Below are 24,624 nucleotides of genomic sequence, written 5' to 3'. Positions count from 1 at the left end.
AGTTTACGACGTGTTGTTGTTCCTGGAGAGAGAAATATGGCGAGGTGCCAGGTAGAATTTAATCTAGACAACGGCTTGATGGAGAATCCCAAGAAAACAGCGAATGTGTATTAAGGAGATCAGAGTGATCAACAGTGTCAAAGGCAGCAGAAAGGTCGAAGAGACTTAGGATAGAAGATAGGTTGGCGTGCTTAGCAGAGGCAATGACGTTCGAGGCATTCATGAGCGCTGTTTCAGTGCAGTGATAGGCGGGGAAACCTGCTTGTAGGGGGCCTGGAAGTTTGTGGATTTCTAAGAAGTTTGTAAGACGGTTGAAGACAACCTTTTTCAGTAGGGCGGAAGGAGATTTGTTGGTAGTTTCGGCTCAGCCCCTTGCTTTTTTTTAGCAGAGGGATGACTGTGACCATTTCGAAAATAGAGGGAAAGCAAGCAGAGTGGAAGGACAGGTTGAAGAGTTCAGCAGGAGAGAGGCCACTAAAGGGGCATTAGGCGTGATTACCTGAGGAGCAAGAAGGGTTAGCCTTCATCAGAGGAGATGGGACTTCACCGGTATTAGTGTGAATACAATGGGAGATAGAGCGAGTGGATGATGATAGATTAGGCAGAGTGTTGATTGTAGGAGGCACGAGTGTGAGGAAGGTCAGAGATGAATAAGAGATCCAAAAAGTTACCTCCGGTATGCTTTGGTATTTTTTGGATGGAGTGGAGAGGGGGGTCATTAAGAAAAGAATGAAGTCAGGATTTCTGAGAAGTGGTCTGAGAGGGAACATTAAAGTCATCACAGAGAATGAGGTGATGTTTAGTGGAAAAAGAATCAAGGAGTAACCCAAGTTCATCAAATGGTCCAGTGGAAAGGATAGATGGACAGAATGTGAAGAAAGTGAGATGGAGCAATAGTAGGGATGGTGAATTCAAAAGAGGTAGGAGAGAACGTGGCATTGGAGATTTCGGAGGTGGAAAGAGGGGAGGTGTCCACGCCTCATGCCTCCACCTCTGCCATTCAGACAAGGAGAGTGAATGAAGGATAGTCTGGAGTTGTGTAGGGCCACCAGGGTGGCAGTGGCAGATAGCGAAATCCAGGTTTCAGTGATAGCAAGGAGATCAAGGGGAGGAGAGCTGGCGTGGAAGTAGTCATTGAAAAAGGAAGTTTTCTTGCATGTAGGCTGAGCTTTACAGAGTGCCATGTTCAGTTGATCCAGTAAGTTAGAGAAGAGAATTTGATTCTCAGAGGAAGAGAGGCGAGGTGAATAGCTTTAGGGGAGGAATGTTTTGCTCCTCGGCTTGCTCATTGGAAGTAGGCGAAAGAGGGATGGAGCAGTGGGAGTTTTGAGACGTGACTTTTATGAAAGGGATAGGAAAGGAGAAAGTTGTAGCATGATTGGAGAAAGCATAGGGAGAGGCGAGTAGGAGGAGCAACAGCGGTGAATGCATTATAGGAAGTACTGCAGTGTGGAGACACAGCACAGTAATTAGCAAGCTAGGGGTACTCGCAGGTTCAGCAGAGAGTAAGGCAAAAGCAAAGGGTCATAGGCAAAGCGGCAAAGAGTCTTTTCCCTTTACTGTTACGCCCTAAGAGGCTGGTCAATAGCTGATCTTCGCCCTTTACTTTTCCACCCTAAGAGGCAAAGAGGCTCGTCAATAGCTGGTCTTTGCCCTTTATTGTTCCACCCTTAACTGGGACACCCCGGGCTGGACGCTCCTAGAGAGTTCAGATGTGAGGTCATATCACTCAGTGGTCGGTCTCTCTGATTTTGTCCCTGGTGTTGCTAGGATGAGGCAATTTCTTCCTTATTGATGTTCCAAGAGTAGTCTGTTTTGACCTTTAGCTGGCATTTAGGCCGACTTCACAGGTGTTCCCAGCTGCTTTCAGAGCTGCCATCCTGACCTCTCTCTTGAACAAACCTTGTCTTGACACCATCGTTTCTGCTAATTTATGCCCTGTTTCCTGTCTTCTGTCCCCTGTCGAGATGCTGGAGACTGGTGTTATGGCTCAGCTCCCTGACTTGTTGTAAACATTGGGAACCCTACCACTTTTCAGACTGACTTTGGCTCCTGCCATAGCACAGGCACTAGTTTGCAGCAGAAGTTGATGACCTCAGACAATTGATCGATGGGATGGGATGTGTATCGAACGTTAATGAACCTCGATCTTTCAGATGCTTTCAAAACTGTCGAACTTTGTGTCTTTGTCAATGTTCTACCTTAATGGGATCAGATGTATTATTCTGGAATGGCTTCAAGCTTTCTTATTAAATCATAGCCAAGAACTTCTCCATTTTGGCTTCTCCTTTGTGGTTCCCACTGGGCACCTTCCCTCCGCCCCTTCTTTTTAACTTGTATGTTCGTCCTTTGGTCAAGCTTATTAAACTTTTGTCTTCAGATTTTACACTTATGCTGACGATACCCAGCTCCTCATTCATCTGGATGTGGCGATGGATTATGTTGCATGTAACTTCCAGCGTTGCAGGTTGGATCACAGTCCTGGATCATGCAGAGCAATCTTAAGATCAATTGCGATGAGACAAAAGTCAGGCTGGTTGGCGATAATTGTAAGATACAGGGATTCCATGGGCATGTGCCCAGAACTTGTCTCCATGGTTAAAAACCTGGGTGTTAAGTTGGACAAAAGGTCATTAGTTCCCCAAATTCAATAGGTGGCTTCATCTTTTTCCCCATCTTAGAGTCAGGTGACAAATATTTCCTTTTCTGAAAGATTATTGTCGCCTCCCGGCCAGCAATGTTATTGCTCCATCCTGACTCAATTATTCAATGCTATCTACTGTGATTTCCTGACCATAGCCTGAAACAGCTTCAACTCAACAAATGCTGCTTCTGATCTCCTCTCTAACCCGAAGCACCGTACACACGCAACACCTGTTCTTACTGCCTTTCATTGGTTCGGCTTTAAATTCTCTGTCCGATTTAAGGATCATAGCGGCTTCCATGATAGAGGCTCCTATTTTCCTGAGTCTAGTTTAACCCATTAATCTCATGTTAGTGCACTAGTTGACAGGTAAGCTTCTTCTGAAAGTTCCCTGTTTGTGCAGTAACAGGATTTTCCTTTTCGGCTATCGCCCCTGCTCTATGTAACTCTCCCGATGGCTACCTAGGATCCAGTCATTTTCGGTTGTTCTATGAGCTTATTAAGACAAGCCTCTTTTCGTCTGCTTTTTCCCTGATTCACTTCCTGGGTTCTTTGAGCCAGGAACCCCACTTGTGGGTACAGGTGCACTTTATAAGTGGGTATAAAATAACAGAAAGGAATGAATCTTGCTGATGTCCCAGGTTTTTTAGTTTGTTTTCCACTGTCAATTACTCTGTGGTTAGGTATTTTGCGTGGTTGGTCAGAAACCCCAAAATTCTAATGTTCCAATAGTGGAATGATAGTGGCTGCGGATGGTGGTTTGTTATTGTGTGAAGGACTCCTAGGAGGATAGCTCAGGTGCAACGCGCAGGCCTTGGGAGCAAGACGACTCCCCGGGTCTGCACTTAGAAACGTCTGGGTATTAAGCACGTTATAAATAACCAATTATATTTAGTTATAAGGCTGCAAATTCAAGATGGCGTTTAGTAGGAGTAGGATTCAGTAGGTGGTGTACATTTTTTCAAAAATCATGCATTTCTAGAGCTTATTTTGCATTTCTAGGGGCATTATGGGTGAGACAAACATGTATGCTCTCCGGAGATTCCCCCATATGTCTTCTTTCGCGGTCACCATGACAGTAGCATGTTCCGTTCAGTTGTCATCAGGACTATATGGATTTGTGGCATGGCACTCTATTACTGTCAGCCCGTGGCCACTTGCTTCCTGCCTCTCCCTTAGGAAACTAAGCAGGCACGCTTGTCTACATTTTGCTGGAATATTTTTTGGGAGTCAAGTAACCTTTAGCATAAAGACACTTGATAAACCACTTCCCATTGGGTTTATTGAGCAGCCTTCATTCGATATTAAGTTTATTTGATGGATTCTGTTGCTATAATGAGCTGGTGATTTCTCCAGTGCACCTGTTACTAGTATTCCCCCTTTCTGTTGCAACCACAGATTCCTACTTCTTGACACATTCCCATCTGAAGGAAAGGTCGTGTGGGAGCCTGTGACTGGCCATTCAGATTTGCGTGGAGCTGTAATTACTTTTGATTGTCACATGTCTAGATCAGTAAATCAGAACAAAACTATTTTGGGGTGTATCTCATTCTTTTATTAGGGCGATTCCTTTGCACCTTATTTCAAAGGATTCACTGTGATAAAAGGTTTCAATGGGCAAAGAAAGGGGACAGGAACGCTCACTACGTACCATTGACATGGGGTATTCCTGCGCTGTACCATACCAGGAAGCCCCTGCCACCAGTGCCTTCGTCCGCCACCATCTCCAGCATCATTTTGTTGCTTGTGGACAAGATGGCACCGGGGCGGAAGGTGCCGCAGAAGCGTCCCAGCCGCTGCGTTGTGGTGGAGTGGCCATTGTACACGTCTAGGTAGTCATACCGACAAATGGGGTCGGACTCCAGGTCGAAGACACGGAAGGACAGCATCACCACCTGCCCCTCAGGCACCTATGGGAGGGGAGAAGAAAGCAGACATGACACAGGTGAAGCAAAAGAAGCGGTTCTAGCAAGGGCATACGAAGGACCAACATTTTTTTGGATGCATATTTTTAATTTCAATGTATTTGTTTTATAGATTTCTTCATTGTTGTATGATTTTTATCCAGGTGCCCTTGTTCTGCATAGCCAAAAATTGCAGTCTTAAATTGGTGAGAGCCCTCTAAACTATGGCTCCTTTGAGACCTGGAATCATTGTCCAAATCCTTTTGTGCCAACACCTTTACACAGCCTGGCACAGAGCCTCCACCAGGATAGGAAATTGGACTTCAGTGCATAACAAAGCTGCTGGATTACTGGTGGATTTGGTGGCCATTGTAACCTACCTTTGTACCTCCAAATGGTCCTCATATATAGTCAATCCCTTATGGGCTTCAACCACAATATTTGGGATCCTCCCGCTTTCTAGCTAAGCTTTCTTCTAGATCCTCGGACAAGCACAACATGAAGTAAATGAGCAGCCTGGGTGGAATTGAAAGAGACCAGCAAGTTGACCACTTTTGGAGCCATCTTTGGGCATCTTGCACAGCATCAGAGGCAAATGCATGGCCATTTTGACTCAAGACTGTCGCATTGAATATGGCATGGAAATTTGGAGCAGACCCCAGTGCATTTTGGGTATCATGCTGCAGCAGCAGAAAGACTGCCACCATTTAAATAAACTACAGTGCGGATCATTCCTACTGGGGGCTCTCATGCTCACCTTGGGTCCCAGCAAGTCTTCCCTCATGTATCACACATAGCAATTATTCAATTATCCTTAAAAGCTTTCCTCTGTCCATCGCTTGGAAATATGGCCACCCCAGGGGGGAGTCAACATACATATTATAAGGTGGCATGCCCGGCCTGATGTATAACAATCACACAGCCGGGGATGACAATCTTCCCTGTAGCCTTAAATCTATAGAGGACCTAAGCATGGCTTCTTTAGTTAGAACCTAAATCTGGTATAATTACCAGCAACTCCTCCACCAAATCTTTACAAAATACAAGGAGATTGTTTCGCACCAATAGAGGCGTATTTAATAGAATGGAGCAACGTGACATCCTTCAAGCCATTGTAACTGACATGAAAAAAGTGAACCCAAGCATAATCGAATATAAAATGAACTTACATGATGCAATGAAAGAGATAAAGCAGATGCCCAGTCACATTAATCAGAAGAATTATAGAATTGAAGGCACTGAAAGATGAATTAGCACAACGAAATAGAATCGTGGCGCAATTCTCACAAAACAAGACCGATCAGTGTGTGTGAAACTCAACACCTCGCTGAGGTCGAAGACCAAGAAAATCGCTCAAGGAGGAATAACGTCAGGTTTATCGGCATTCCAGAAGGCAACAAGGAAACCAACATGGCTAAATACACAGCCAGCTTTATGTTATTACAGCTTCACATTGCAGACCCATATTCTTTCATGATTGGAAAAGCTCACAGGTGGCCTATCACCAAAGACAGAATTTTCCATACTCTTTGGGGCAATCTATGCTTTCATCAACAGAGCGCGAACCTCACCGCCCTCGACTGTCAGGATTGCAGAGCCTGTAGTGGATCATGAGATGGAGAAATGCTCTCTTTCTTCTGATGATTTAAGCATTGCTCCGGTTAAGACCTGTATGTTTCTAAGCCCAGAAGTAAAAATGATAAAAGCTAAGGAGACCTAGGGCCTCATTACGAGGCTGGCGATAGCCATGCCTGTAATACAGGCACGGCCGCCGCCAGTAGTTTTATTTTTTTCCGTTGACGAGAAATGGGTCATTACTGGGTCATTATGGCCTTGCCCATACCTGGGCACCGGGAAAAATTCTTCCCCATTCCCATTGCACCGGCACTGTTATGAACGGTGCCGCTCTGCCCACCAGGTCCGACCTGGCGGGCAGAAAGGCACCCGCAGGCACAACTCGTAGTTTGCCGGTCTGAGAACTACGGTACCAGCAAGCTTACCAGTACCGTAGTTCCCAGACCGGCAAACTTATAATGAGGCCCCTTAGACTTCCATTGGTTTCACAATATTTAAAAAATGACTTCCAGTTGTAGAACTCCAGAAGTATTTTTGAAAATGTTGATGTTATTGTTATTCCTTCCAATAGCTCTCCCACAATCCGTGGTCGCCAGGGACTTTTACACATACACGTTTCATTTCATCCACCCTTTTATTAGAAGGCTTGAGAAACAGAATTCCACCTTTTTTCTTTGCCAACAATTGGTTTTATGTCATGACATCTGATTTTAAGAGTAACGTACTTTGACTTCCAAAAATGTGGAATGGAATTTGCATTATATGCGCGTATCTTCTTATCCCTAAAGGTGTCTCAGTCTTTTCCATGCTTTTATGTTACCATTGTCTTAATATTAACTGCCTGGTCCAAACCGAATGTACCCTAACACCTGATCCCACTGCTAATGCAAAACAAGACGATTTAGCATAGGAAGAGTTGCTCCCCCTGTACATTGGCTAGTGGTATGTGGTTTCTGACCCCCACCCAAAAAATGGTATTGGTTTTTCCTCAGGCTATAGGCCTGCTGGTGCAATACAAAAGAGAATGTGCTTTAGTCATGCTCTCTTTCCGGTAGATTTTGCTCTGGATTCACACACAAATGTTCTTATCAGTTCAAGTTTTAAATCTATCAAGGATTTTGTAAGCTTGCTCCTTTTCTGATACAGCAGGCTTTGTAGCTTGGTCGTTGCCTGCACTCTCATATCTAAGAATATCTTTGGCTCCTGCTCTGGGTCTGTGGTAACTTGGCATGTCTCAGCCTTTTCCCTTCTTCACCCCTGCTTAGAGGCTTATCTTGTGAGTTAGTTCAGTGTGGGCTTACAGACTCCTCAGCCCTTCTTAAGTTTCTCACCCCCTCATGGGGTATCTTGCTTTTTAGCTCAGCGTCAGCTAGACGGCTTTCCAGCTGTTCAGGGATTTCTCCTGGTTTCACCTCCTCATGGGATGTTTTGATACTTAGCCCTTTGAGGGTTATGTGACTTACCGGACAGTCTCGAGTTCTCAATACTGTTTCCTTCTTGTGCAGTATCATGGTGCTCAGCTACTCCTGGGCTAGGTGGCTTCTCGGACGTTCTGGAGTTCTCATTACTGAAACCCCCTTGTGAGGTCACTTGATGCCTGACCGATGTCCTCCCATTTCTCAGTATTTGCTGCGTACCTGGTTACGTGTTGTGTTGTTCATTGTGGGAGTCAGTGTCTCGGATAGGCACGGAACTGCGACTTGAACTCTGCACTCGAGACTTCAGCTTCGGTACCTCCTGTTTGCGACCGACACATCTTCAGCATCTCAGATGAGGGATGCCAGAATGCCGTTTCTGGGGTGACAGCATCTCTCTTCCTCTCTGAGCCTCTGAGCTTCTCAAGCTCCCCACCTTCCTGGGCTTGGCAGTGTTCCACAGGCTTCTGTGTTCCTCCATCCAACAGGTAGACTGTGTGGCTCTGCCTATAGGCTCCTCTTGAAGGGGAGACATTCCCTATTCTGTATTTGCAAGCAGCCTTGTCTCTCTCTCTCTCATTTGAATATCTGTGATTTTATGGTGTTAATTCTGTCTCCTCTTGAGAAGTTTCCAGACATGTAATCCTGTCAAGTGTTAAGTATGTTCATTCAGTAAGGCCTGTGAGATGGTGTACCAGTACCCTGATGGTAATAATTTGGCTTGAATTAGGCCTTATATCATTAAGCACTATGGCACTTAAAAGGAGGTGCGTAGTATATCTAAAATCAAAGAAAACTCAATTTCGCCCTTTGCGCCAACTGTTGGATTGCCCTATTCTCGAGTCGCTGGTCATTAAGACCTTTGAGACGATCGAGTGGAAACCAAATTGCCAGGATAACGGTTACACATTAAAGAAGGGAATGACATGGAAATTTGAGCACTGGGACTGGTGAACTAATTATAATCATTTGGCAGTCTTGAAAGGTTATCGCACAGTGATATAGAATCTAGTACACAAATTCAAGACAACACACATTTATTTGAAACTGTGCCCATCACCTGGGCTATGGACATTTTTACTACTCTTACATGTAAATAAATTACCCATGCTTGCAGCTATTGGTCCTGAGCTCGGTATACCAAAGGAGTGCAGGTCCTGCCGCTTATGCGGTTTGAAACAAAAACTTGAATCGGCCTGACATGTTCTAACAGACTGCCGGGAACATGGACCCCTGTATATAATATGCTGGGTCCCTATGTGATGGCCCTTGATAACATTGAGAGTGACTCATTCTGGTCCTATTGCTTGAACTCTGAACACAGGGCCCTGCACATTGCACTTTATAGTGTTTGAAAGGGAGCTTTGGCTACTGGGAAGCTTGCGAAACAGAATTAAGCCTATGCGTTGAGAGGAATTGCTGCTTCTAATTTGCTTTGTACACAAATGCAATGTAATGAAATTATCTGATTTTATTCTTACTAATGACATCTTATTTCGTGATATAAAGTATGTTATAGCTCTTTCTAGCTATAAACATAATAACATTAATTAAGTTAGTAGATTTGAACTGTTCAGGAACAAAGATTGATATCTAAAATAAATTATTTTTTAAACTGTTGTGATGAATCCCAGGGTGTTGTAACTGCTTCCGAAGGCTGAGCACCTTCCATCAGACAAGGGTGGTGAGGCCACTACCCGATAGTCCCTCTGGGGTGCCACTCAGCGGGTGGATCACATTGAATTGGAAGCCCCCTTTGGGACCAGTGATGACCACATCGGCAGAATGTGCTATTCCCATGAATCACCTTACCCTAGACCCCCTTCCCAACTTTCCTTCACCTCCTTCTTCTTCAACCCTACCCTCATAGCCTATGCACCTTTCTAAAGCAGCCCAGGTAGTAAGTACTGAGGTGAGGAAGATCCTTAGTGAGTTAACACCGCACCACTCACTTAGTACCGAGACAAGGAGGAGGTGTAAAGCAATACCGAATAGCCATTGGGACCACTTTTACCACTCTAGTGGTTCTCGACAATGGATTGGAAGAAACAAGATAAAAACTGAAGAAGATCATGCCCTACCTGGAGGAGCCGCGAGAGCCAGCATGGGCCCAACATGCAGACGGGAGCTGACCGGGATGCCGAGAGTGGGAAGAGTCAAAGGCCAGTACAGGACATGAGGACCGCACAGCCTGCAGGCGGACTATGACCACAGGGGCCCCATGGACCCGGGAAGCCTGAGAGTTTGATACACTGCTGTCCTGGAAGGAAAGAAGACTGCAGAGCCACAGCAGAGTGAGGGAAGCTCCATTAAGTTACCAGGGTCCCACAAACAGGTCCAGCCACCTTGAGGGAGCTGAATCCCCCGAAAACCACACCATAAGGTATGCAGGTAGCACACCAATAAAACACCCCATTAAAGAGAACTGGAGGTTAATGGCCAGTTCATACAGTACTTAGCATATGAGTAAACCAAGTCTGTATGGGCCAACACAGCCTGGTGAGTGAATCCAGGCTGCTCTTCTTCATTGCAGTACTTGGTGAGAGGGAAACAGGTCATCCAACCAGGGTCAGTGACCCACTACAGCTTGGGGAGTGTGTCCAGGCAACTCTTCCTCATTGCAGTACCAGGTAAGAGGGATCCAGGCCTGCCAACCAGAGTCAGGGACCCACTACAACTTAAGAAGTGTATCCAGGCTACTCTTTTTCATTGCAGTACCTGGTAAATGGGAACCAGGTCTGCCACACAGGGTCAGGGACCCACTACAGCTTGGGGAGTGTATCCAGGCAACTCTTCCTCATTGCAGTACCAGGTAAGAGGGATCCAGGCATGCCAACCAGCGTCAGGGATCCACTGCAGTTTAGGAAGTGTATCCAGGCTACTCTTTTTCATCACAGTACCTAGTAAATGTGAACCAGGTCTGCCACACAGGGTCAGGGACCAACTACAGCTTGGAGAGTGTATCCAGGCTTCTCTTCTTCAGCACAATACCTGGTGAGAGGGAACAAGGGCTGTCAACCATGTTTAGGGAACAAGGGCTGTCAACCATGTTTAGGGACTCAGTACAGCTTGGGGAGTGCATCCAGGCTGTTCTTCTTCGGTGTAGTACCTGGTGAGAGGGAACACGGGCTGTCAACCATGTTTAGGGACTCAGTACAGCTTGGGGAGTGCATCCAGGCTGTTCTTCTTCGGTGTAGTACCTGGTGAGAGGGAACACGGGCTGTCAACCATGTTTAGGGACTCAGTGCAGCTTGGGGAGTGCATCCAGGCTGTTCTTCTTCGGTGTAGTACCTGGTGAGAGGGAACAAGGGCTGTCAACCATGTTTAGGGACTCAGTGCAGCTTGGGGAGTGCATCCAGGCTGTCCTTCTTCGGTGTAGTACCTGGTGAGAGGGAACAAGGGCTGTCAACCATGTTTAGGGACTCAGTGCAGCTTGGGGAGTGCATCCAGGCTGTTCTTCTTCGGTGTAGTACCTGGTGAGAGGGAACAAGGGCTGTCAACCATGTTTAGGGACTCAGTGCAGCTTGGGGAGTGCATCCAGGCTGTTCTTCTTCGGTGTAGTACCTGGTGAGAGGGAACACGGGCTGTCAACCATTTTTAGGGACTCAGTACAGCTTGGGGAGTGCATCCAGGCTGTTCTTCTTCGGTGTAGTACCTGGTGAGAGGGAACACGGGCTGTCAACCATGTTTAGGGACTTAGTACAGCTTGGGGAGTGCATCCAGGCTGTTCTTCTTCGGTGTAGTACCTGGTGAGAGGGAACACGGGCTGTCAACCATTTTTAGGGACTCAGTACAGCTTGGGGAGTGCATCCAGGCTGTTCTTCTTCGGTGTAGTACCTGGTGAGAGGGAACACGGGCTGTCAACCATGTTTAGGGACTCAGTACAGCTTGGGGAGTGCATCCAGGCTGTTCTTCTTCGGTGTAGTACCTGGTGAGAGGGAACACGGGCTGTCAACCAAGGCCTGGGAACCCAAGGAACTAAAGTCTTAAGTCTGAGAAGGGCTGTGGGAATGAGAAGGGCCGTGGGAATGGGACATTACCCCCACAAATTGTGGAACAGAAACACAAGCCTGAGAAGGTCTGGGCAAAGGGAAACATTTCACCCACCAACAATTGAACTATACTGTAAGCCTGAGAAAGGTTGGGGAAGAAAGACATTCCCCCAACAGCTAAGAAGTGGCTGAAACCACATTGGGAAAACACTATCAAGACAAGAACTGCCTTTTGGCCAGGAGATAAATAAATAACCTATCATATCATATCATTCCTCTGGACCAATAATACATCCCCTTTGATTTAGTTATCTTACAGTGTAAGGGACAGAGTTAGGATTTTGATACTGGACATTGGGACCTTTGCTATGGACATTTTGAAACTAGTTTCGGTTGAGGCAGGGAAACCCCCTTAGGGTTGGGGCGAGGTAGCGTTTTTCCTTTAACCCTTGAATAAATGTTTATAGTAATCAATATGACCTCCCTCTTTGTTAAAGTATTACTTCTGCACCCTTACACTGCTCACCCCTAACATACATAGAGGGCAAGTAATACAACTCCACACTTCACTTAATAGCGCAGTCTGATTTTCTTCGCCTGTTTGCAGGATGATCCTTATCGGAAGTAGCCAGGCTTCAAAGACTTTCTTAGCTTGGGAAGGGAAATGATATACCCTCCCATCCTGTATGCTCGGGAATGGGGTCTTTGTGAGCTGAAAGGATTCCCATATGTTAGAATTCTGCGCTGGCTACATTTAAAGTTGGTTTCAGTCACAATTGCAGCTTTTAATGTTATATTTTCTATTTATTGCATTGGCTTATCAGACTCCTATCAGCAGTCCATATTCTCAACATCTGTGGGTTTACTAATCCTGACTCTTCATTTCTGTAAAAGAAAATGAACACACGCAGCAGCAGAACATGCAAATCTGTTTTTTTCCGTTTTGTTTTAGGGTGACTTGAAAATATTACACATTTTGCTTCCATGTGTGTTTTTTTCTCAAACTGCGATACACTGCTACTAATGTAACTGTAGTGCAATGCTCCATTTAAAATCCTGCATTTATGCTTTGGTCGCATTCTGATGGTGAATCCCATGACTGTTTGTTCATTACTGAAATTCATTTGACACCCAGAATCGATTTGAAAGATGTTCCGCCGCAGAACCCTAAGATTATTCTGTTTGTTTGCAGGGATCTTGTTTGAGGAATTCTCAGGGAAGACTTTCTTTGGGTTGTGCAGTTTGTACTGTTAGAAATGGTAGATGCATAGCAATTGCCAAATGTTAATTTGCACACTTTGCTGAGCTGGTTGCTCTTTCTCGAGCATGCCTTCTGGAAAAGTGTAAGGGCCTCATTACACGGGTGGCGGTAAGAGTTTACCAGTACCGGTAAATCCTTACCAACTTACTACGAGGTCCCTTTGCGGGTTGTGGATTTTAACGCCTGCTTTTTGCAGGCGTTAAAAACCAACCCGCAAAGGGACCCAGGGAGCTAATTATGCCCTATGGGGCAAAAATGGGAATGGGGAAGGGCAATGGTGGAAGGGGGAATTACCAGCCCGCCAACCTTGGAATGGGGCGGTAATTCCCCTTTCCACCAAGGCGGTGCCGGTATTTTGCCAGCATGAACCATGGCGCTAATTGCGCCATGGTTCTCCGCCTACCGTGCAATGAGGCCCTAAATCTGCAGCACCCTATACTGACCCCATGGCATTACTCATTATTTTGGCATATTGTGTAAGCAACAAAATGACAATGTAAAGCCTACGTCATTAAAAAAAGATCTATTTTTTATTTTTATTTCCTTGTATGAACATAAATGTACGGTCTATCCAAAAGCCCTTAGAACCTCAGGTTGGACACTGCATTCATGTCATGTACAGATCATTTTGATATATGTTAATCTTTGCATTAATAATTGTAGGACAAAAGACCCGCTCTTTGAATGTATTTAAATAAAAGAATTAAAGGTGGTTGCTCCTCTTGAATATATGGATATGAGAACTTCTATGAACAATTACAGTATGCTTTCATGCGACAATCTCACAATGATTTGATTGAAACTCAAATGTATTTAAATAAAAGAATTAAAGGTGGTTGCTCCTCTTGCAAATATAGATATGAGAACTTCTATAAACAATTACAGTATGCTTTCATGAGACAATATCAATTAAATACATTTCTAGATATTAATCTGCAAAGAAAACATTGCCACTTATTGTCCAGTGTATTAAGGTATTCTCTTCAGTTTAAACATAGCATTTTACTTGGTACTTTCTAACAAAATATTCAAATAGTTGAACTGGCATTGATATAACCACGTCTAAATGGGGTTATGGGTTTCCATCATAAACATGAGCTTTAACTGTAGGCTCTAATAAGTTTCATCTATTTCTACAGGTTTGGGTTAGACAAATCAATTTAGAATGCACATGATGTCAGTCCACCCACCTGAGATAGGAAAAGGTTTATGTGATTTTCTAATATAAGGGTTAGTGCCCTTCTCACTTCAGGATGTGTGCCCCCCTTCACTTTGCTACACCACGTCTCCAAATTATTTATAATTATCTATGCCAGATCCCACATAATTAAACAATTCTTCATCAGGCTGGCAAAGGCAGGCTGCCTTTGAACCACGGCCCAGTGTTGACTCTACCTGTGAAAAGGCTGTGGTTCCTATTTAGGTTTCACTTACAAAATGCTACATTGCCAGCGCTGTTTTACAAAGCACATACAACATGGAGAAAGCATTTTTGTATTTATTTAAATGTAACGTTCGTCAGCATTAGGTACATTGAAAGCAGCATGTACCCCACCCCATTAAACTACAATACTCTATTCGCTTTCTATTATTACTATTGTATCAGACACTGGGCTCTGCATGTAGAAAATGTTATGATTTCTATAGGAAGTCAAATCTCAGCATTAACCCCTTAAGTGCCAGGCTATTACTGCGAGGATGAGCTCAGCTGACCCACGTGGATCCTGATCGAGGGGACAGAACCAATCAATTACTGCCTTGCTCCCTTATGGAGCAGGCCCATGTGTAGTGTGCCTCCAATCAGTGACACCCATTGTGTACCCTATGGATGACATATTTTGGGTTTTAAGCCCATGTCTGTAACTGCTAGAGTTGGAGCGCTCTCGAGCAGCAGAGTCCTTTGCTGATATTTGTGCTCTGTATAAACAAACTTTGTTATCCTTGCAACGCTATTCCCTGCCTTATACACCTAGCGGGTTGTCGTTATTTTGGAGTGTGCGTAAAGAGGGACTTGCCTTCAGAGTTACAATCAATTTCTGTGCATACTGCTTATGAGACCAGCATGTGTTTCAGTCAATAGTGAACCTGGGTCTGCTGGCTCAGGCCTCTAGTTTTCAATAGGCTATGTGGTGGGTCAGAAGATGGACACAGACTCTGACTTGTCATCTCAGTATTGATTTATTAAATGAAAAGTAGACAAACTCTTAACTTTCCTGCTGCTAAGGGTGTTCGCTATCTAACCAAACTAACTAGCATACCTCTGCAAAGCGCTCTGTTGCTTCTTGAAGTGAGATCTTCACTCAGCAAATACCATAATATTAATAATAATAATAATAATAATATTAAAGGGTGCTCGTCAGTCGTCAATGATAGTCCAAATCAAGATAAGTCCACTGTCCAAAAACTACCCTACTCTGACCCTACCACTGTAACACAAAGCACAGGAGAATTACTCCCTTCTCCTTTGAGCTGGTTTGTGTTTTCACCACGTTCAGTTCAGTAGCAGTACTTTAAGCAGTTCTTGGTGACTACTTTCATCAAGCCCCACAGTTCGGCACTGGATTTTTACAAGATTCAACTATCCTTTCTCTTTGACTACTCCTTCCCTCCTTTTTACACGCTTTTTGTGGAAAAGAGTTCCCTTGGTTCTTTATACTTTCCTCTGCATTCTGGTTTAAAGGTTTCGTTTTATTCAATATTCACCCTTTTTCTTGACTTGAATAAATAGGAATGTTCCGGGAATGGTTTTCACTCTCCTTATTCTTGATACTCTGTCTTGACTGGGACGAGTATGAGCGCTCCAGAAATGATGTGCGTTCCAGTAATGATCCTGACTCTCTTCACACACTCTTGATACTGTATACTGTATGTTGACTGAGACCAGTTTACCAGTAATGACTCTCGTTCTTCTCATATACTCCAGAAATCTTATTTTGACTGGGAGTGATATGAATCTTCTAATTATTATCTTCATTACCCCCCCCCGTGTCTCCTGCTTTCCCCATTACCTGAGCTCTTCAGGGATAGCGTCACCAGGTGGTACGACAGTGTGGGACCCTCTGAATCACTTCTCAGCTGGCTCTTCAGCTTCTCCGTAGTTTCCCATAAGGTTCTCTCTCACTTCTTCCTTTGGTTCGCTCTGCTCCCTCTCAGTGAAAGTGGTGTCAGCGAAATGTATGGACCGACTAGTCCACCACAGCTTGTTTGTGGCCACGCCACCACTTACTCCTCATTCAAGGTTGGACGCCTTGTGTCCCTCTCGGGGCTCCGGTTCTTTTCTCCTCTTCGATGCCAGGCGTCTACTGCTCCACCTGGGCGTCCCATCCTCATCGGACGCTGCACGTCCAATCTTCGTTCTGTGTACCGTTGCGAGGCAGTATAAAACTCACAGGAGATCTCCCTTTCTAGGCCCCTGCCTCGGTATACAGTGTTTATAAAAAAATTAAAATAGTGACAAACTTTTTCAGTGAAACATGAATAACGACAAAAATGGCAAATTCTTAATAAGAGTATATGTGTGAGCTGGGCTAAGGTATTAAAAAGGGTGGGCAGGTTTGGGAAGGGTTAGTAAAGCAGGGAAAATTGGGTGCTTGGGGTGAACCCCCCCAAAATAAAAGGGGGGAAGCCCCAAAATAAAAAAGAGAAATCAATTCGAAATATTTTTGTTATTTTAGAGTCATGAAAAAGTTTGGCACTATTTTTCTTGACATTATAAAGACATGTAACCCTCTGGCTCCTAATATTACGCCGGCATGGGACTTCCCTTGCACAGCGTGGAAGCCATTCCTTTCCGTTTCACGCACGATCATTATTCTTCCACTGGTTTTCTTCATCTCAGTATGACTCAAGTTTTCCTTCACAGGCACCATTGCAGTATTTTGGATGGCAATAAGAAAAACTGATTGGTTTTTCATGTCTTTCTTCAGTAGATGTCTTTGAAGATCTGTTTCAGGGAGTACCGCATAACAACGGGAGTCCTTGTCCCAGAGGGGGGAGGGTCTCCTCCAGTGAGGTCCTGCTTGCCTCTACCCCTAGGGAGGGTATTGCCTAGTGGGCTCACCTCCCTTCTCTCACAGGGAAAGGCTGGGGCGAAGTGACAGAATCCCATGATCCCTTGCAGCTGTCTAACCCCTCATGTTTTAGGCCTTAAGTGATGTCAAAGGTGACCTGCTAAGTGCAATAATATGTATTTGAAGCTCACCACTAGGAAAGTTGTGGTTGGGAAGGATGGTTATCAGGCCGCACACGGTAGATTGGTTTTATTTTGTATTTGAGCTTGTACTTATAACAATATCTTGTTAGAGGGACTTAGAGAGGTGGGAGCTGCTGACGAACTCGCAGGGCCTGATCACATGGCCTGATTTTCTGGGAATTAAAGGGGTGTGATACTCTGATGTGATAAATGAGCCCTCCACCCTCCCGCACAGGGTACGATTGCCAGATAACATTCAGGCTTACATGCAAACCCTTGGCTATGGAAAGGGTTCGGTTAATTGGAATATCCAAAAAGGATATAGCATTGCCACAGCCACGTTGAAGAAGACTATTTCCCATACACTTTACTGTAACGTATGCCATTTAAAGTGTATCCCATTGCTATACACTTTGTACAATAATCCAAAAATTGTTGGAAAAATACAGTGGGGAAGGTACACAAAAAATAGCGCAAATGAAAGGAGCGCACAGAATGCGCTCCTTTCATTTGTGCTATTTTTAGAAATGTGCAGGTCCCCTTATTCTCAAAGGTGACCTGCACATCTCAGGAGTGGCCGGTCAGTGGCGCAAAGATGCACTGTCCAGACCCTTTGCATGCATTAGCGTAGCGACTAGTATCAGACGCATGCGCTCGACACTAATGTAGGCCAGGGTCCCAGTAACCACTTGGGCCCTGGGAGTGCGTTTCACTCTGATGGGCCGTTAAGGGGCCTGTCTCGTTGAAATGACAAAAAAAAAGCACGTGCATACCCGTTATGGGGAAGAAAAAACGAGTGTGGCAGTCGTGCTTTAATCCGCGGCTGTCACAATTCAAAAACAAATCATGACAGGGTCAGAAATGACCCTGCCATGACTTGCACCTCCCCCAGGGCGTGTTCTGAACAGGCGCATGGGTGCAGCCCCTGTTTCTCCGCATTTTAGAGTGCATCCCGTTTGAGAATCCGGAAATGCTGAAATGTAATGCTGCTCTGCATCTCACCAATACGTCGGGTTTGTATATTGCTGTCAATTGTTTTTAGAAGTAATTTATTTTGAAGCATAATGGAAATAATCCTTTTATTACTCTTTTATGTTTTATTGTGCTTTTTGTAAAGGCTTTTTGTAACCATATACAAATATATATATATATATATATATATATATATATATATATATATATATATATTGATATATTGATGTCAATCGCATGGTTGCAGTTCGCATGCACAATTCTCCATAAATAGAGAGGGTTTTTTTGTTTTCCATTGGAGCTTTTAGCATTTCCTTCTGTCAATTCTAAATTGTTCAAGTCCCAGTCTTTGGACTAGTGCAACTGGGTTTTCCTGGTACGTGTGAAACTCTCTCATTTACGGGGTGTTGTCTCACAAGGGGGGCAGGCAATGACTTGTATCCTGTGAGTTCACCCTTGATGTGATGGCTGGGGAGAAGAGCAAGTCATGAAAGAAGCAATGCATTATTCTTGTGCCTCTCCACTTAAAGTCTCCCTTTGCCTTTTTATTCCTCTGACAGATCCATGTCACACTTTCTTCAAGTGATCCCTTTCATTAATTCCTAAAATAATCAAACAATGTAGCGTGTGATCGAAGCAGTTCATAAGGTTTGGGTGCTTCTCGCAGGTGATATTGATAGTAATTTATGCAATCGGGGGATCGGGGGATGTTTCCCAGACATAAGGGTTATATCAGTAATGTCGTTCTGTTATGAAATATACTCTTAAGTGTGGCAGCAACCAGACCTGTAACACTGATCGAGGTCATGAATGATGGTATACCAATGTAACAGCGCCTCGATGCCTTTGGGCTGTTTGTGCGCTTTACTTAAAGGCACCATCCTGGAAATAATGTCCAAATGAGAGGCCCCTCAGACATATAAACTCAAAGAGATGTTTCTGATGTCTGGTCCCACACATATGATATATGATAGGTCATTTATAACGCGCTTAATACCCAGAGGTTTCTAAGCGTGGACCCGGGAATCAAACCTGTGGTGCTCTGCGTCGTCTTGCTTCCAAGGCGAGCACGTTGCCTCTGAGCTATCCTCCCAAGACCTCTGAGCTATTCTCCTGCTATTTCGCGCCTTGAAACACCTGTGTATAGGCGCGTTATAAATGCCATATCATATCATATCATATATGTAAAGTGCGCTGCAGAAGGATATCAGAAAGTTGCCCATCTTAGGCTGGTGAGGTCCTCATACAGGTTCTGCGGAAGGGAACCCCAAAGCCCACCGTCACTAGCCACTCGGTGCAGTGGGAGCGCAGCATTGCCGCCTCTTCTGGAAGCACCCTTCTTTACTATTCCTTCCTAAGCTCTATCCCGGCTACGTTATGGTGAGAGGTACATGCCAATGTGAAGCGTAATTAGCAGGAACACAATGCAAATGCTATTGGCCTTGTTACGAGTTCAGTGTGGTAAAAGAATGGTCTGTAATTCCATTAAAACCAATTGTTTTGGTGGTCACGGAATTACGCCCAGTTTAACTGCATTGCCGAATTCCCAGTTTGACTTCAAGTGGGCGGGTCTGTCTCAAGGATGATGCTGGAGGTAAATCCTTCACTTTAAGGCCAGAAATCGGCAGATTTCCTGCGCAGAGGACCCGCTTGTGGCAAATCTGCATTAAATCCCTATGGAGTCCTATGTAATTATTTATTTTGTATTTAATTGGTTTTTATAACGTGCCTAATACCATACCTGAGTTCTGTTACTAAGCACAGATCCGGGATTCGAACCTCTGTGGCTCTGGGTGGTCTTGCTTCCAAGACCAGCCTGTTGCCCCTGCGCTATACTCCGTTTACACCACCATACCACCACTCGTAATGCAGCAGTGATGCCGAGGGTCCTAGCGTCAGTAACAGTAGATGATTTTGGCATTACGTTGGAAGATTTACCGCCAGTTTGCCACCCTACTTGTTATGAGTCCTTTTAGGGGCCCTCTGGGAAAATAGAAAGTTCACTAATAGAAATATTAAGGACACTGAAAATGTAAAAAAAAATTCGGAGACATATAGAAACTTTGAGAGCTGAATGGAGCATTGTGGAAACATGTTAATAGGATTGCTCTGAAGAGATCTGACTCTTTCGCAGGACACCACGCGCTCCTCATCAAATGACACTTTCCCTGCTTTTATCCTCATAAAATGGCCGCCTTTCCTGACAGGACAAGAATCCATCCCCTTGCTAAATAGGCCTTGAGCTCGCACCCTAAAGCAGTGGCTGCGTGTGATGCGTTTGGATGTTATACTGTGTTTTAATGATGTATTCACCACATTTCTCAGCACCAAATGTTCTCACTAACCGTTGACTTGAAATGGCAGGTCTATCATCTGTTTTTCCCACAAATGTCTTCAGGAAACTTCCCCTTCTTTTTTCCACCCTCTCGAGTAAACAGTTTCAAAACGAGTTTGGTATGAATCCTCCCCGCTCCTCCCCCCCCAAATGATTTGGCCAAAATGACTTCTCTGAGATGATGATGGTGGCCCTGATGCTGATGTGCTCTGTGGGCCCGTATGGTATCAGGTAATAATGTCCCCATACATAATGTTGCCGGGAAAAGCCATTGGTGACATTATATTATGCGTGGGGACGGGCTGCAGGGATGACCCCTGCTCGCCTTGTGAACATTTTATTCAAATAACTCTGGGGTTGCAGGGGCGTCCTCTGCATGTTCACTGTAATGATGTCTCTGCTGAAAACATCGACTTTTTTGTCAGGGGACATTTTTGCGGGGACATTATTGCATGGAACCGGCCAGATTCACACACGGTCCTGAAAGGAGTGCAGAGGATGCGCTTGCTTCATTTGGCTTCCATCTCTCATGTGGGTGTGGGAGCAGATGGCACAGTGACGAGTCATTAAAGAGCCGGACTCTTTGTAATGCAAAGAAATAAAAAATCTATCCCTGTTTGTGGGATGGAAATGCAAACAGGGATAGATTTTTTTTCTCCGAGAGCAGCAGCAGTGGACGCCCCCATTTTCCAGACCATCGAATCGAAAGGGAACAAGGGTGCAGAAGAGATAACTGCAACAGCTCTTGCAACAGCAGACAGACAGCAACAACTCTTGCAACAGCAGACGTACGGCATTACAAGAGTGAGCAAACGTCAGTCTGTTTGATGCATCGTAGCATTGTAGCATCACATCAGAGGATCTATACTTAGGACAGACAGAACCAATACAAGTGTGCAGAGTTCAAGAAGGCGTCATCCAGATATCACAGAATCCTTCTGGGAAAAGGATGCAATGTACAGAGCGCGAGCAAAGCTTCAGTCATGGCTCTCCTCAGATGCTGCATATGGGCGAGAAACCATACCGCTATACTGAGTTGGAGAGAAGTTTCACTTGCGGGGCAGGTAGGTCATCACACCAGAAGATCCATACTGGGGAGAAACCATACCCGTGCACAGAGTGCAAGAAAAGCTTCAGGCTTTGCTGCCATCTATCCAGGCATCAGATGCTGCATACTGGGGAGAAACCATACCGGTGCACGGAGTGCAAGAAAAGATTCAGGCTTCGCGGTCATCTGTCCTGGCATCAGAAGATCCATACTGGGGTGAAACCATACCAGTACACAGAGTGCAAGAAAAGCATCAGGCTTTGCTGCCATCTATCCAGGCATCAGATGCTGCATACTGGGGGGAGACCATACTGGTGCATGGAGTGCAAGAAAAGCTTCAGGCTTCGCGGTCATCTTCCAGGCATCAGATGCTGCATACTGGGGGGAAACCATACCTGTGCACAGAGTGCAAGAAAAGATTCAGGCTTCGCGGTCATCTGTCCAGGCATCAGATGCTGCATACTGCGGTGAAACCATACTGGTGCATGGAGTGCAAGAAAAGCTTCAGGCTTCGCTGTCATCTGTCCAGGCATCAGATGCTGCATACTGGGGGGAAACCATACCAGTGCACGGAGTGCAAGAAAAGCTTCAGGCTTCGCTGTCATCTGTCCAGGCATCAGATGCTGCATACTGCGGTGATACCATACTGGTGCATGGAGTGCAAGAAAAGCTTCAGGCTTCGCTGTCATCTGTCCAGGCATCAGATGCTGCATACTGGGGGAAAACCATAACAGTGCACGGAGTGCAAGAAAAGCTTCAGGCTTCGCTGTCATCTGTCCAGGCATCAGATGCTGCATACTGGGGGGAAACCATACCAGTGCACGAAGTGCAAGAAAGCTTCAGGCTTCGCTGTCATATGTCCAGCCATCAGATGCTGCATACTGGGGGGAAACCATACCAGTGCACAGAGTGCAAGAAAAGCTTCAGGCTTCGCTGTCATCTGTCCAGGCATCAGATGCTGCATACTGGGGTGAAACCATATTGGTGCATGGAGTGCAAGAAAAGCTCAGGCTTTCCTGTCATCTGTCCAGGCATCAGATGCTGCATACTGGGGAGAAATCATACCAGTGCACGGAGTGCAAGAAAAGCTTCAGGCTTCGCTGTCATCTGTCCAGGCATCAGATGCTGCATACTGGGGGGAAACCATACCAGTGCACGGAGTGCAATAAAAGCTTCAGGCTTCGCTGTCATCTGTCCAGACATCAGAGTCTGCATACTGGGGTGAAACCATACCAGTACCCGGAGTGCAAGAAAAGCTTCAGGCTTCGCTGTCATCTGTCCAGGCATCAGATGCTGCATACTGGGGTGAAACCATACCAGTGCACGGAGTGCAAGAAAAGCTTCAGGCTTCGCTGTCATCTGTTCAGGCATCAGATGCTGCATACTGGGGGGAAACCATACCAGTGCACGAAGTTCAAGAAAAGCTTTAGGCTTCACTGTCATCTGTCTTGGCATCAGATGCTGCATACTGGGGAAAAACCATATTAGCGCACGGAGTGCAAGAAAAGCTTCACTCAGCGCTTTTATCTGTCCAGGCATCAGAGTCTGCATACTGGAGTGAAACTATACCAGTGCCCAGAGTGCAAGAAAAGCTTCAGACTTTGCTGTCATCTGTCCAGGCATCAGATGCTGCATACTGGGGGGAAACCATATTAGCGCACGGAGTGCAAGAAAAGCTTCAGGCTTCGCTGTCATCTTTCCAGGCATCAGATGCTGCATACTGGAGTGAAACTATACCAGTGCACGGAGCGCAAGAAAAGCTTCAGGCTTCGCTGTCATCTGTCCAGGCATCAGATGCTGCATAATGGGGTCAAACCATATTGGTGCATGGAGTGCAAAAAAAGCTTCAGGCTTCGCAGTCATCTGTCCAGACATCAGATGTGAAACCATACCAGTGCACAGAGTGCAAGAAAATCTTCAGACATTACTCTAATCTGTCCAGGCATCAGATGCTGCATACTGGGGTGAAACCATACCGGTGCACGGAGTGCAAGAAAAGCTCAGGCTTCGCTGTCATCTCTCCAGGCATCAGATGCTACATACTGGGGTGAAACCATACCAGTGCACAGAGTGCAAGAAAAGCTCAGGCTTCGCTGTCATCTTTCCAGGCATCAGACTCTGCATACTGGAGTGAAACTATACCAGTGCAGGGATGCGAGACATGCTCCACAATGATCTCTACTCTATCGCATCCGATACTGCATACTGGTAAAAAACCATACATCTTCCCTTTTCTTCTGATGCCGGATGGGCTCCTTTGCCCTCCCGTGGCCTGGAGGCCTATGGACTCCCCCTCACCCGCCACCAACTCTTGGAAGGTAAGCCCTCTGGGCTATTATGGGGTGAGATTGCGATGCACATTGGGTGACTTCACAAAATTCTTTTGTGCTCTCTTCATCCATTGCAAATAAGAATATTTTGAATTGCATTTGCTTACTACGGCAGCCTGCTGCATTGTGTGTCTCCTTGCGCTACCACTGTTGACTCATGTGATTTTTAGTGAGCCCACTTAAAATCGAATCTAGGTGTTTTTAATCGTCACTGCCACTGTTGACTCATGTGATTTTTAGTGAGCCCACGTAAAATCGAATCTAGGTGTTTTTAATCATCACTGCCACTGTTGACTTATGCAATTTTTAGTGTGCCCGCCTAAAATCGAATCTAGGCGTTTTTAATCGTCACTGCCACTGTTGACTCATGTGATTTGTAGTGCGTCCGCCTAAAATCGAATCTAGGTGTTTTTAATCATCACTGTCACTGTTGACTCATGTGATTTTTAGTGTACCCACGTAAAATGTAATCTAGGTGTTTTTAATCATCACTGCCACTGTTGACTTATGTGATTTTTAGTGTGCCCGCCTAAAATCGAATCTAGGTGTTTTTAATCATCACTGCCACTGTTGATTTATGTGATTTTTAGTGTGTCCGCCTAAAATCGAATCTAGGTGTTTTTAATCGTCACTGCCACTGTTGACTCATGTGATTTTTAGTGAGCCCATCTAAAATCGAATCTAGGTGTTTTTAAACATCACTGCCACTGTTGATATATGTGATTTTCAGTGTGTCCGCGTAAAATCGAATCTAGGGGCCTCATTACACGGTAGGCGGTGGACCAAGGTGCTATTAGCACCTTGGTCCATGCCGGTAAAATACCGGCATCGCCTTGGCGGAAAGGGGATTTACCGCCCCATTCCAAGGTTGGAGGGGCGGTAAATCCCCTTTCCACCATTGCCCTTCCCCATTCCCATTTCTGCCCCATAGGGCTCTATGGAAATGGGGAAGGCGC

At 45.3% G+C, this 24,624-nt stretch overlaps 1 protein-coding gene across 2 annotated transcripts in view; it reads right to left on the bottom strand.

Moving 5' to 3' along the window:
- LOC138566375 (procollagen C-endopeptidase enhancer 1-like) overlaps window positions 1-24,624 on the bottom strand; it is a 315,017-nt gene that overhangs the window by 119,525 nt on the left and 170,868 nt on the right. For both annotated transcript variants that reach the window (XM_069643547.1, XM_069643557.1), the window contains one exon: window positions 4,296-4,554. In XM_069643547.1, coding sequence (XP_069499648.1) covers window positions 4,296-4,554 — 259 coding nt within the window. The remainder of the gene's footprint in view (window positions 1-4,295; window positions 4,555-24,624) is intronic.

The sequence above is a fragment of the Ambystoma mexicanum genome, chromosome 1p, assembly GCF_040938575.1.
Source record: "Ambystoma mexicanum isolate Mex_15411 chromosome 1p, UKY_AmexF1_1, whole genome shotgun sequence".
NCBI classification, from domain to species: Eukaryota; Metazoa; Chordata; class Amphibia; order Caudata; family Ambystomatidae; genus Ambystoma; species Ambystoma mexicanum.
The sequence above is the reverse complement of the archived record's forward strand: the minus strand, read 5'-3'. Positions and strand labels throughout refer to the sequence as shown.